Genomic DNA, 13606 nt, shown 5'->3' on the forward strand with positions numbered 1-13606 from the left:
GCACAGACTCAGTGATGGACTCTGTGTTTTCATTCCCAGTGAGCATTCCCGGTGCCTGTATTTATACGATTATGATGCTGATAATAGCACCTCTCTCGCAGGCTTTATCAGATATGTCTTGCAAGGTTCCTCACGTTCTCCCGGCCTTACCTGCGTCTGGGCTTCTGGCCATGTGTTGTGTCCTAGCCTTCAGCTTGGCCACTGGCCTGCGTGGGCCACGACCTCTGTATTTCAGGGAACCTGGGCTAAGACTTGCGCCCATTTTGAGGATTCAGTGAGAGACTGCATTCCAGTCGTTCAGCGCTGGGCCTGTTACACAGTGAGGTTCAGTGAGTGTCAGCTACTCTTCTTGAGAGGTGGGGGGCAGCATGGTCCTGGCTTGTCTTGTGAGCTCTGGAGTCAGACCGAAGGCCAGGTCTTTAACTCTCTGTGCCTCAGTCCCTCCTTCCGCAAATGGGAGAAGCCCTTATACCTAACTAACAGGTTAGCTAGAAGGGTCACCTGGCTTGATACTCTCCATGGAGATAAACTTAGGAGGGTGGACGCACCTGGCAGGCGCCTGATGAATGGTGACTCACTGTGCTTTGTGCTGTGACTTATTTCTCACTGTCCCCACTAGACAGGAAAACTCTCGAGTCGTGGTCATTTCCTAGTCATGTTTGTTCATTCTGGAAGGGTTCGGGCTATCACCTGGTAGCTAAATATTTCTTGAATGAGCCAACAAGGAAACCCCAGTTCACTCAGGACTGGCTTTGGAAGGACATTGGCTCCTTTCATGTGCGTCCATTCAGCTTTCGGAATGTAGCTGAGCCAAGGCATTGGAACGCGAGCCTGTTTCCTGCACTAGCACGTGCAAGCGGCTGGCTCGTGGTCTCTGAGCTCTTGTTGACGAAGCTGGTGCAGGAAAAGGAAATGGATCCCTTTAAACTCACTGGTCGGGCCTGGAACTGGGAAAGAAGTCGTATGTTCTCTGCATCCCCCATTTTAAATTACTGTGTCGAGCCTGGAGTTTAAAACGGATGCGTTTGCTGCTTTGGCTAGGAAATTCTGTTTTGAATTTATAGGCCCTGTCTTTGCAGCTTTCCCCCCGTAGGCTTAACACAGGAAAGGTCAGGGCATCACTAAGCTGGCACTAATGGCTTCTGCGTCAGTCGGTGGACAAGTAAACAGGGTCAGGAGAATCGCTGCAGGCTGAGATTTCGGAGCCCTGTGCAAAAAGGGTTGCTGAACGCTCTTGTGTTTTATTTTATTTTGGAAGCCAGAGGAAGGAAAAAAAACTTGACCCAGTTGACAGATGTGTGGGAACAGACCCTGGAGCCATTCATGCTGCAGACATGCCCCTTGAGCCCCCAGAGATGGGTCATGGTAGGCACTTCCCATCCTTTAATGTGCAAGTCCTCCGGTAGCTTCTGAGGCCTGTAAACCGAATCTGAGATGAGGCTTGTGGATGAGCTGATTTCCTGATGCAAATATAACTTGGGCTTTTTCTGCCTGAAAACAAGACTCTAAGTGCACCTCTCTTCTCCCTGCTTTCTCCCTCCTGCCGCCTTCTCCCGACTCCCAGGTTATGAGCAGCCGTTTCCTGCCCTATGACAACATTGTCACAGACGCCGTGCTCAGCCTGGACGAGGACACCGTGCTTTCAACCACGGAGGTGAGCACCCTCACCCGAGGAGGGGCGCGGGGCCCTGCAGGCAGTTGCCTCCGACCCGCAATGTGCCGGCACCTCTTCTGCCCTCACCTTGGCCAAGCCCAGCCCCGAACGGTTTTCAGAACTTCCCGCAGAGTTGGGTTTAATCAACCCGGTTCCCGTTAGCGCCTTGCCACCACCTGGCACCCCGAGCAGGCATTTTTTCCCTTTATTTCCTCTGCTAATTGGCTCCTCATTTGCATGGCTCTGCCTCACCTCCCCCCTCTTGCCTCCCCTTCTTCTTCTTTTTTTGGTTTTTAAACAGCACAGCTGCGGGCAGGTGAGCAGAAGGACCAAGGGGCAGCAGGAGGGGCACCTGCTTAGCCTTTTCTTGAAACCACGCTGCCCCGAGCCCATCTTCCCCCGGTTCTCCTAACCCTGTGCCAGTGTGCATTGCCTCTGTAGGGAACCCTCTTCCAGGTTCCAACGGCAGCTCTTCTGTCTTGGTTGAAAGTACTTATTTTCTTTCACCCACACAAGAGCAAACAGTTTCACTTTAAGGCTGAGCTGGAGAGCCCTGCTATTTCAGATGTTCAGGTTATTTGTGCCAAAAATAAGATTGCACAAAGCATGTGCGAGTGGGAGAGAGAGAAGGGGAAAGATAGATATGATAGAAAACCAATTTTTACAACTCGAATGAGCATTGATCTCTGAAACCTCATTTAAAACCGTAGAGGGGACCAAAGACAGTTCCATAAAAATGTGCATTGGAAAACATGTGATTAACGGGAGCCGCTAAAAAGCGTGGAGACTTGGCAACTTACACCATACGCCTTCTTTTTTTCCTTTTTACTCATAGTCACTGGCACTTTGCTGGCCAGTCTGACTCTAACGGCCCGTTGCCCACGTAGCCAGGGCTCAGTGTTAGGCTAGCAGCCTCTGTGTCTGCAGATTCTACGGACACTTCCAGTTCCCATCAGATGGAGGTGAGCAGGCGTGATGCGTAAGGGCAGCATCAATCACCCCAGGACAGAGCAGCCTGGGCCTCACCTTGGTAAAAGTCTTTCTGGGCAGCCCAAGCTCTGTAAATACTCAGTGAATGAATGATATTGGAGGGGTGCATGCTGAGCAGATTAAAGTGTGAACACACAGCCAATTGAGTCATGTGTGAGTCGGCAGGAGGGGGGAAGGGGGAGATACACTTAACGTTCAAAGAGAAAGACTGCTGTGGACCACGGGGCATGAGACCCTCCAGCTTGCCTTTCTCTCCCGCTTCCCCGTGAGGAAGGGCGGCATTCCTGGAGCACATTCGTTCAACAAGTATTTTCTGAGGAATTTCTTTGTCCGGGTCTCCATGCCAGGTCCTCTGATTACACAGTTCCTGCCTGTAGCCATCAGAGTCCTGGCAGCAAACAGAATTCAAACCAGGTGATGCAAATGAAGGGCTTTAGGATGCCTGGGGAGGTGGGTGGGGCTCAAGGACCCCACAAGAGATAGAGAGGCGCCTGGGGAGTGACGAGGGCCTCACAGGAAGAGTGGAGAGCGGATCCTGGAGGCCAGTGCAGGAAGAGCAGCACACTGCCGTGGTGGAATGTCAGGACAGCCACGGCATATCCATCAGTCGTTATCCTATAACCTGAAGCGTTGATTCATCTCACATCCTCCCCTGAGCACAAGGCAGTTGGCCTCCCTCTAGGATTTATTTCTCCCTGTCCCATGGTGAAGTGCCTTTCAGCTGCCTTGATGTATCCAACGTCTAGGGAATTTCTTTCCAAAGAATAGCAGTTCCGGCCCCTCAGTGCCTGCTGGGAGGAGCACGTGTTGTACGTGGAGCAGTTAGAAGTCAGCGTGGTTTGAACATGAGGTGTAAATTTAAGAGGCTGGCAGTCTGTTCACCTTTCTGGCTGATCAGTGGAGTGGTCGTGTTGCCTGAAATGGTGGAGGGACAAGGATCTCTCTTTTCTCTTTTTTTCAGAGGAATAGATGTGGGTTCACTTTATTTCCTCTCTAAGGAGTCTGAGCTGGTTTAAATGCCTCTCTGTCGTATTAAGGATAGATTTTGAAATGGTGTCCTATCAAAGGTATTAGATACAGTTGGTTTATAGTTATTTACATTTATCTGGCTTGCTGCAAATTCTCAAAAGAAAACAGATGTTGGTTTTTAAGAGAAGAGGCCATAAGCTGACCTTTGCCTCCTTTGATGTGTTAATGATCTGCATGAAAGCAGAACTATCACAAGAAGCATAGTTTTATCTGAATTTACTTTTGAGTTCCTTTGAAATGACTTGAAACGGCTTTGAGATAGTAAGGAATTCATGTGATGAAAACACCCCATCGGGTTCTATCGGAGTTGCCAGTGTCTGTGTCTCCTTTTCAAAGGATAATGGAAAACCCCGAAGCCTGCTGACAGCCAGGCTGGTTCTTTGACAACAGGCTGCATAAGGTGCTGTCCCATCAGTTGGCACCATTAGTCCTGAACACCAGTGACGATGTGCAGGTTATCACAACCTGGTTTCAATTTTCTGGCAAATACTGTCCACTCCCCTGCTGTCTTTTAACTTTGAGATGCCCCACACCCCACCATGCTTTCTTACGGTATGTTCCAACACCCCTATCTTTTCCCCCTCCGGTGTTACGGTTTGGGGAAGCAATCTATATTTTTGTTAAGGCTTTCTTATCTTTAGTCAGGGCACCAAACTAAATCTTCATAAAAATTTAAATTTATGGCTGTTTACAAAAATAATATCTTCTAAGTAAGCCCAGAGAATTCAGAGATAAAAGGACCCTTACGGATCACCCCGGCCAGTGTTTCCCAAACCTAGGATTTCACTGACATGTTTACCTAGGATAAGGCTAAAAAAAAAAAAAAAGAGTAGGCAGTTGGAAGACAAATATTAACCAAGACGTTGAATGAGTGGTATGGTGGGAAAATGGCAAAAGGAGAGGTGGTGTTCATGCATATGGTGGAAGCGTGAGAAATGCGGACCCAGGTTTATTTGCTTTATGTTGTAATTCAGGTAAGATACACAGAACATAAAATTCACCACCTTAAAGTATATAATTCAGTGACATTTAGTACCTTCACAGTGTTGTGCCCTCATTATCTCAAGGAAACTCCACACCCATGAATCAGCCATGGAGCCACCAATCTGTTTTCTATGGATTTGCTTATTCTGGACATTTCATGTAAATAGAATCACACAATGTGGGGCTCTTTGTGTGGGTCTTCTTTCACTCAGCATGATGTTTTCCAGGTCCAGCCATGTTGTAACCCGTGTCAGTATTTCATTCCTTTTCATAGCAGAATAATATTCCATCGAATGGATATATCATATTTGGTTTCCTCATTGATTAGTTGATGGTATTTGAGTTGCTTCCACCTTTTGGCTATTGTGAATAGTTATTTGCTCTGCTTTTGAACGTCTGGGAGGTCAGAAATTGGACTTACCAACATCACTCAGTCCCCCGGCAACCGTCACAGTGCCGAGACTTAAAATACCTGTGGAGTAAATGAAGTTTCCGTTTGCATTGCTTATCAAGAAGAGATAGGGTTGTTGAGAGAATGTGTAACTTGTATGAGATAAATTGTTTTCGACACTGTAGCAACAGAGCTAAAAGGGAGGCTATGATATCAGTGCACACCAAACCGGAAGCCAGACAGCGTGGGTTCAGATCTTGGCTCTGCCACTTACTAGCTCAGAAAAATGGCTTGAACCTCCATAGCCTTAGCGTCCCTCTCTGTAAGTTGGGGCCTCTGAAATTACCTGCTGCACGGGGTTACTGTTAGGATTAAATGAGTTAAAATATGTAAGTCCCTATAACCATGCCTGGCACGTTACAAACATTCCACAGTTATGAGCATTATATGATTGTTTGCTGTTACTGTTCGTATTTTTTTACTTTCTATATATTGTTTCATTTATCATTCGTCAAATAATTGTAGAAAGTCATACTCAGCCATAAAAAAGAATGAAGTAATGCCATTTGCAGCAACATGGATGGACCTGGAGATTATCATACTAACTGAAGTGAGTCAGACAATGAAAGACAAATATCATATCACTTATATGTGGAATCTAAAAAAAATGATACAAATGGGCTTATTTACAATACAGAAATAGACTCACAGACATAGAAAACAAACTTACGGTTACCAAAGGGGAAAAATGGGGGGACAGATAAATTAGGAGTATGGGATGAATAGATACACGCTACCACGTATAAAATAGATAAACAACAAGGACCTACTGTATGGCACAGGGAACTGTATTCAGTATCTTATAATAACCTGTCGTGGAAAAGAATGTGAAAAAGCCTAGGTATATACGTATATCTATGTATAACTGAATCACTTTGCTGTACACCTGAAACATTGTAAATCAACTACACTTCAATAAAATGTAAGTAATTTAAAAAATAATCATCGTAGAAAGTCAGAAGTGAGCTCACACATTTGAAAACAGACTATTTGCTAATTATAAATGTTAGTTTGTAGCAGGCTCAGAAGTCCCTGCTCTGGGTAATTTTCAGCACAAGAAAGTCATTTCACTGCATCTCCTTTAAAATAATCCCGTGGCTTCACCTGGCCTCGTCTCCACTCACTCGTGGTAATTTTTCACTGTGGATGCGTTTTCTAAATTTACTTTGTGCTGTGCATCTTCCCACCCGGGAGACCTGAATCCCTGTTCTTTATGATACCTGCTGGGTATTCCTGTTGGAACCTGTGTGCTTTTTAAACACCTTTTCTCTGGCTCTTAAGTGGATGCTTTTATTTTCGTCGTGATGGCTTTCACTGTATGCTGGTTATGATGTATGCCGTGTGTTCATACTCTGGACGTATATAGAAAATCTGCTTCTGTTTATAAAACAGATGCGTTTGTGCCTCCCATCAATCAATGGCCACATCTCCTTTGAGGGAGCAGGGGTGGGGTGGGGGTGGAAAAAGCAACTGCTTTTTTGACTTTTTAGCCTGAATAGACCGGCTTTCTAAAGGACGTATCCACAAATGTTGTTTGTTCTCCTCCTTCTTTTGTTTTTGCACTAATCTGAAGTTTCTTTAACAGAAAACATTAAGTGTGCATAATTATGGGGCAAAATGTCAAGCAGTCAGTTTAATTTGCTGATGAATGCATGTTTCACAACAGTCCTGGGATTTCGCATTACGAATTAGCAGGGGAAGGTAATGTTTTGTTGACATTTGTTAACCTTGTTGATTGCTTGTTTGGCTTGTGTTCTGCCTGCAGGTGGATTTTGCCTTCACCGTGTGGCAGAGCTTTCCTGAGAGGATTGTGGGGTACCCCGCGCGCAGCCATTTCTGGGATAACTCCAAGGAGCGGTGGGGGTACACGTCCAAGTGGACGAACGACTACTCCATGGTGTTGACGGGAGCTGCTATCTACCACAAGTGAGGAATCTGGACATCATTTTATATTCCTCCTTCGTTTCTAGCTGCTATAGAAATGAGAACTCGGGCCAAATCTTGTTGGTTTGCATCCCTGTTTCAGTTCTGTTGTTGTGGCCAACATGTGTCTTCGAAACCAGTGACACCTTTTGGCTTATTGTATTTCTAGAAATTATGGGAGAGCAGCATCTTCAGTGGGTCTGAGGTGTGGAGATGTACTCAGAGTGTACTGAGTAAGTGAGTGTTTAGAGCAACAACAAAAGTAAACACTTAATTCAGTACCTCCCAGCACTATTTTGGGTGTTTGGGATTTACCACCAAGTAAAATAGGGAACAGTTATTTGCCACGCAGGTCTTAGATTCTAATGGGGGGAGTCACGGTATACATAATAATGCTATAATCTGTTAAGGAGGTAAGTAATGTAGCAAAAAGACAAAGCAGAGCAGGGTGAAGGATCAGGGGTGCCGAAGGTGGAGAAGGGGGCACTCAGGGGTGATCCCCACTGAACAGGTGAGATTTGAGCAGAGACTGAAAGAGGAGAGGAAGTCAGCCTAGAGAATTTCTGTAGGATGAGTGCTCTGACTTAGGGAAGAGCTAGAATAAATGCCCCGAGGCAGAATGCTGGAGAGATATTGAGAAGACCCGAGTGTGACCAGAGCGAAGTGAGCAGCAGGCAGGTGAGAGGTTGTGGGAGCCCGGATGCAGAACCTTGCCATCCATCATGAGAACTTTTCTCTCTTCTAAGTGCCACGGGGAGCCAGTGCAGCGGTGTGAGCAGAACATCTTATGTTTTAGGCATCCACTCTGAAGGCTGTGTTGAGGATAGACTCTAAGGGGGCCAGGGGAGAAGCAGGGAGACCTATTAGGAGGTAACTGACATTATCTAAGCAAGAGATGATGGAGCCTGGGATCAGGAAGTGAGCCACCGAGGTGATAAGCAGCAGTCAGATTCTGGGCATGTTTTGAAGATGCTCCAGCATGATGTCCTGACAGACTGGATACAGAATTTGATGACTCTAGGGTTTTTGACCTGAAGAACTAGAAAAATAGAGTAAGCCATTAACAAAGTTGGGGAAAGGTGTCGATGGAAGAGGTATTAGGGAAAATGCAGGAGTTCGGTCTTGGACACATTAAGACATTTTAAAAAGTGTGTTGAAAAGGGTCAGGAATGGAGATATAAATTTGGGAACTGTTTGCATATATTTGGTCTTCAAAGCCAGAGGACTCAGGTAAGATTGCCAAATTAATGAGCGTAGACAGCTAATGTTCCTGACTCAGTCATTATTGAAGTCCCTACTCCTCTGCCTTAGTAAGGTAAACACATTAATCTTAACCTAGTCTTTGTTAGTAAAAAATAGAGAACGCTGTCATCTCCAGAACAGAGTTGGAAATGCACAAGGTATAAGGACTTAGGATGGTTGAATCTTAATCTCAGGATCACACCTCTTAAGAGTTCATTGTTCCCTCTTCCTGCTACCACCACTCGATGAATCTGATTCATTCAAGTGATTTTTCCTATAAATATATGCGATATGTCCCTCCCTCCAAAAAATATAATTCAAATTAATTGTGGGTTCTCCATGATGACCACCATCAGATTAATTAGGGTTTGGCTCTGACATTGTTGAAACATAGTTTATAGGCCAAAAAAGTTGGAATGGTTATATTGTTGGACTTAGAATTATGAGATAGTATTGAATACAGTTCTGGTTAAACCAGTAATTAAAATTGTCAAGCATCCTGTAATGATACATAGATCGTGTGTAAATAACTTCTCTTGCCATCTAAGTATTCAGTTTCTAACCAAGCAGCCTGATATTAAAGTTAGACTGGCCAACCACTATCCTCATCTATATGTGTCTCTGTACCTTGTTTCCTTGTCTGTAAAACAGGGATTAATAACAGTACCTACATCATAGGTTCCTCATGAGGATTAGATGAGGCATTTCTTATAATGCACTTCAGAACATGAGCTGGCAGATAGTAAGTACCGTATCAGAGATAACTATCATCATCATCACCATCCATGATAGTGTAGAGATTCGAAGAATGGGTGTGTGTTTTCTGTCAGAGAAGACCACTTGTTATATAATGATGGCCCCCAGTGAAACCTGTCTTTGATTTTTACAGATATTATCACTACCTTTACACCCATTACCTGCCAGCCAGCCTGAAGAACATGGTGGACCAATTGGCCAACTGTGAGGACATACTCATGAATTTCCTGGTGTCTGCTGTGACAAAATTGCCTCCAATCAAAGTGACCCAGAAGAAGCAGTATAAGGAAACAATGATGGGACAGGTAAGAGAAAGCGAGCTCTCCTCCCTTGCTTTGCTCACCCATGGCTCAGTCTGTGGTAATGAGGACTCCCTGTTCTTCTAGGAAGCATAATGGGGAAATTACCAGGGGAAAAAACACATCCAAAAGCTCTGAGGGAGTGTGTGGTTGGCACATGGGTAATTGGGAAGGTGTAAGTCAAGAGTATCTTTATGTCAGGAATATAAGAGCTCTCATAGGACCTACAAGGTGGCATGAGAAAAATCTCTTCTCTAAAGACCTGCAAAGAATTTATGTGAGTTTATTGTAGGTGTTTTATTTAATGAAGCACTAGTAATACTCTCAACCCAGCCTTCCAATGGTTGCTCTTGAGTTGGATGAGCATCACGGAGGTAGACCAGGAGTCCCAATACCTGATTTTTTTTTTTTTTCTTTCAATTCTAGAGCTAGTATTTATCAGCTGTAAGCCAGTCAGTTACCTCCTGAAACTCAATTATCTCATCTTTAAAGTGGAAATGGTGGAGTCCACTTCACAGGGTTGAGATCAGATGTATGAAATCGTTTATCAAAGTAAAATATAATGTTGAGGCATTAAAGTTCAGTTCTAAAGATACGTTCAGGGAACTATAATCCAACTTTCTCTTTTTACAAGTAAGAAAACTAGGACCCAGAGAATTTAAGCATGTTGCCAGAAGTCACCCAGGATTAGAGACAACTCAGAGTTGAATCTCAGGGTCTTTTTCCACGACTTACTCTTCTACACCCCAGCGTCCTTTTATTCATCTTGAACAGAGCCTAGTACTCTATGTAAGAAATCAAAAACCGTAAGATGTTTGGAGCTATCCAAGTTAAATCATGGGGAATCCAACAGGATTTGGATAAAAGAATATTCTTTACATGGTTATAGCAGTTAAATTTGGGGGGTTTCCATGTACCTTGTTCTAACAGTTACTGAACATCATACATACATCTAGCTTTTGCTAGGAAAACATAGCCAGGCCTCATGTTAACACAATGGATGGTTCTTCATTCACTAAATTTAGTAAGAGAAAAAAATTTACAGGATTTTAAGTTTATAAAATTGTCATCCAATATTTACCAGATGTGTACAGATTATCAAGGATTATTCTAGGTATGGGTTATGACAAAGCTGCTGTCCTTAGTGAGCAAAGAGTCTAGTGGGAGAATTCTGTCTCCCTCTAACTGCTAAAAGGACAGGCGAGAGGATGTGCAAGAATTTGTAATTTTGAAGACTGAAAGACTATTCAGATTCAAGCAAAATGTATTGAGTACCCAGGCATTTTCATATTTATTATCTCATTTAAGGACACACCATTCCTTTAATTTTGTTTGCTCAGCAAGTCTATGCACTCCCCTGAGGTTATACACAAAATAGGGGTGGAACACTAATAACATATGATTTCTTAGAGGTTGGTTTTTTACCTTTTTCACAGATTTGCCTTTCTACCAATATTTCTAGTGACTTTACATATCTTTTATAACCAATCTAAGTTTAGTCTTAAGTCTAACCAGTTGTATCTAGTTAGATGTGTACTGTATTTGCCTCCCTCGTCCCATCATAGACACTACTTTACTGAATGTTTGTGTGACTGGTGGAGTAAATGGATATCGTGCTCTGAAATTATGCCTCGTAACACAGGAAAGATATCTCTAATACGCTGGTTGACCCAAAATAAGTGTTAAAATCTAGCGGCAAAGAAGAGACTTGAATGACTCAACCGGACTCTTCTCTTTTCATTTATAAGAGAGAATAAGAATAAACTTAAGCTCTTGACAGTGTTTCCATCTGCATATGTGATCACTTGCCAGATGTGGAGGGTCTGGCCCTTTGAGAACCAGTGGCCAGTCAGAAATGGCCTGCACGCCCATCCCAATGTAGGAGCAAAATGGAGGTACCTTTGGGACTGTCGGCTCTGATACGGACTCGAGATGGTCAGCTGGAGTTGATACTGTCTCTGATTTACCAAGCAGAGTTCTCCTAGTACACGTGGGAAAGAACGAAGCCTGACTTCTGCCCCTTCCTAGCCTTGAACAAACAGTTTAAACTTCCTTGAATCCGCTTCCTCATCTGTACAGTGGAGCTGTTATCACCTGGGAGATAAGTTACCAGGTTGTTGTGAGGCTCAAATGTGCTCATGAAAACACTTTACAAATTGTGTTTTGTTTCTTGTTCTGCTGCTGCCTCAAGGTAACCTGACATTGATACTTACCTTCGACGGTTACTTTCAAGCATGTTGACACTCGTGGTTTTAAATGACTCTGAGTGATTTTCGCAGCAAAATGTACCTTCCTACGAATGTATTTTCTCACAGTGCATGAGGATACACACACACACACATCATTAAACAGTTGCCTGTTGACATAAATGTTTGTTTTTTCCCACATAAGCGGGCAGCCCACCTTTTCCTTGTTTCATAAAAACAGGATTTTAAAGACATTATGCTTAGTTGGTCTATGTAAATTTCAACACTCAAGTCATTTAAGGCTTTCTTTTGAATCAATATCAGTCATTTCAATGGTCTAAAAATATATAACCAACCTTAGGGGCAACACAGAGAGCCAAAGAGATGACAGCCTTCTTTCCACTTACCCCAAATCAACCAAGTTAACAGGAGGATTTTAGAAAATTATCTTTGAAGCCAAAAAAACAAAAAACACATTGTTAGTCGAAGTATTTGATCCTAAGTGCCAAGAGAAGTTTTACATTTAGTGACCACAGCAGCTGAGGTTCAGTTGGTAGATGGTTCTGCTGGACCAGGGAACGTGTCGGTCGCGGTGGATCTCTGTATGTTTCTGGTGTTGAGGAACGTAGCGTATCTTGGGAAAATCTTCTGGCGAGGCTGAAAACCAGGATCAGTGCTTGCATCTTCACCAGACACGCGGACGGGGCGGCCGGGTGGCCAGCCCCGAGCTCCGCCGCGTGCCCCGTGCCTGCCTTCGCTTCCGGCTGCGCTTCCATCGGGTCGCACGCACCGTCTCATCGTCTTGCTTCTCTCTCTCCCTTTCCCCAGACTTCTCGGGCTTCCCGCTGGGCTGACCCCGACCACTTTGCCCAGCGACAGAGCTGCATGAATACGTTTGCCAGCTGGTTTGGCTACATGCCGCTGATCCACTCTCAGATGAGGCTCGACCCCGTCCTCTTTAAAGACCAGGTCTCTATTCTGCGGAAGAAATACCGAGACATCGAGCGACTTTGAGGAACCCGGCCGAGTGCGGGAGGGGAAGCGAGCAGGGACAGGGTCAGCTGCTCTCTCTTCCCAGTGCAGGTCCGCTCAGCAGCGGAGCCGGATTGTGCCAAGCATCCAAATAAACTGGGACGAACAAAATGACAAAAAGAAAGAAAAAGAAAGGCCAATGAAAACTCTACTCCTGACTCCTGGGACTGCACAGGACTGCTCCAGACTCACCTCACTGGCTTCTATGTCCCAAGACTAGGTTGTGTACAGTTTAATTATGGAACATTAAATAATTATTTTTGAAATGATTGCTATGCAGGTTTAAACTTTTTTAATGATCAAAACTATTAAAAACCAGAGTTCTTTCTTTAATCAAAATTGTGTTGGTTGTGACTGTTTCAAAGCTGCTACTCCTCTTCCCACAAACAGCATTATGGTTGACGAGGCAGGGTTTCCTGCAGTTGCAGAAAGCTCAGACTTCGTAGAAAACACCGTAAGTCACTCCACCCAGTGTCAAGAAATAACCGAGCATAATTAAGACAAGTTCATCACTCAGCTTTGCCAGTGCAGATTGTTTTTCATTTTGAATTTGCAGATTGACTTGAACTTTTATCTCGAAAATGTTGCTGCATGAGATAAAGTATTATGACCTCCAGGTAGACAATTCTAACTGAAAGCTTTATGTTTGAGATAGATAAATATGATAATCTTTTTTCATTTGGAGGGTGGGGGGAGTTAGGACCAAGAAAACACTAGTATAATTAAGAAATGTTCAGTTTGCACACAGAACCATGCAAACGATCCACCAGAACGTTAGTTGAAATGTTGAACCCACAACAGTACTCCAGTATTTTTCAGGGAGGTGGGCTAGACTGTACATTCAACCACTGACACACGTCCACTTAGAGCTAGAGAAAGGCTTTGGTGTAGAGGCAAAGGAAGAACGAGTGTATAGATGGCAGACCAGGAGTAACAAGAAAAGCTCTTTCTTGGCTGTGGAAACCTCAAGTTTCAGAAGCATCTCTATTGAAAAAGAAAGAATGATGCATAAATTCTCACCATCGAACGTAAGGATTGCTAAGAAGTGATGGAGGGTGTA

General features: G+C 44.1%; 1 protein-coding gene across 1 annotated transcript in view; it reads left to right on the plus strand.

Annotated features, from left to right (window-relative positions):
- Positions 1–12885, plus strand: part of EXT1 (exostosin glycosyltransferase 1) — a 258520-nt gene extending 245635 nt beyond the window's left edge. Inside the window, exons 8-11 of the mRNA XM_010988434.3 lie at positions 1565–1654; positions 6874–7034; positions 9163–9334; positions 12343–12885. Of these exons, the coding sequence (XP_010986736.1) occupies positions 1565–1654; positions 6874–7034; positions 9163–9334; positions 12343–12528 (609 nt within the window). The 3' untranslated portion in view covers positions 12529–12885. The remainder of the gene's footprint in view (positions 1–1564; positions 1655–6873; positions 7035–9162; positions 9335–12342) is intronic.
- Positions 12886–13606: the final 721 nt, after the last annotated feature.

Source organism: Camelus dromedarius, chromosome 20 (assembly GCF_036321535.1).
Source record: "Camelus dromedarius isolate mCamDro1 chromosome 20, mCamDro1.pat, whole genome shotgun sequence".
Lineage (NCBI taxonomy): Eukaryota > Metazoa > Chordata > Mammalia > Artiodactyla > Camelidae > Camelus > Camelus dromedarius.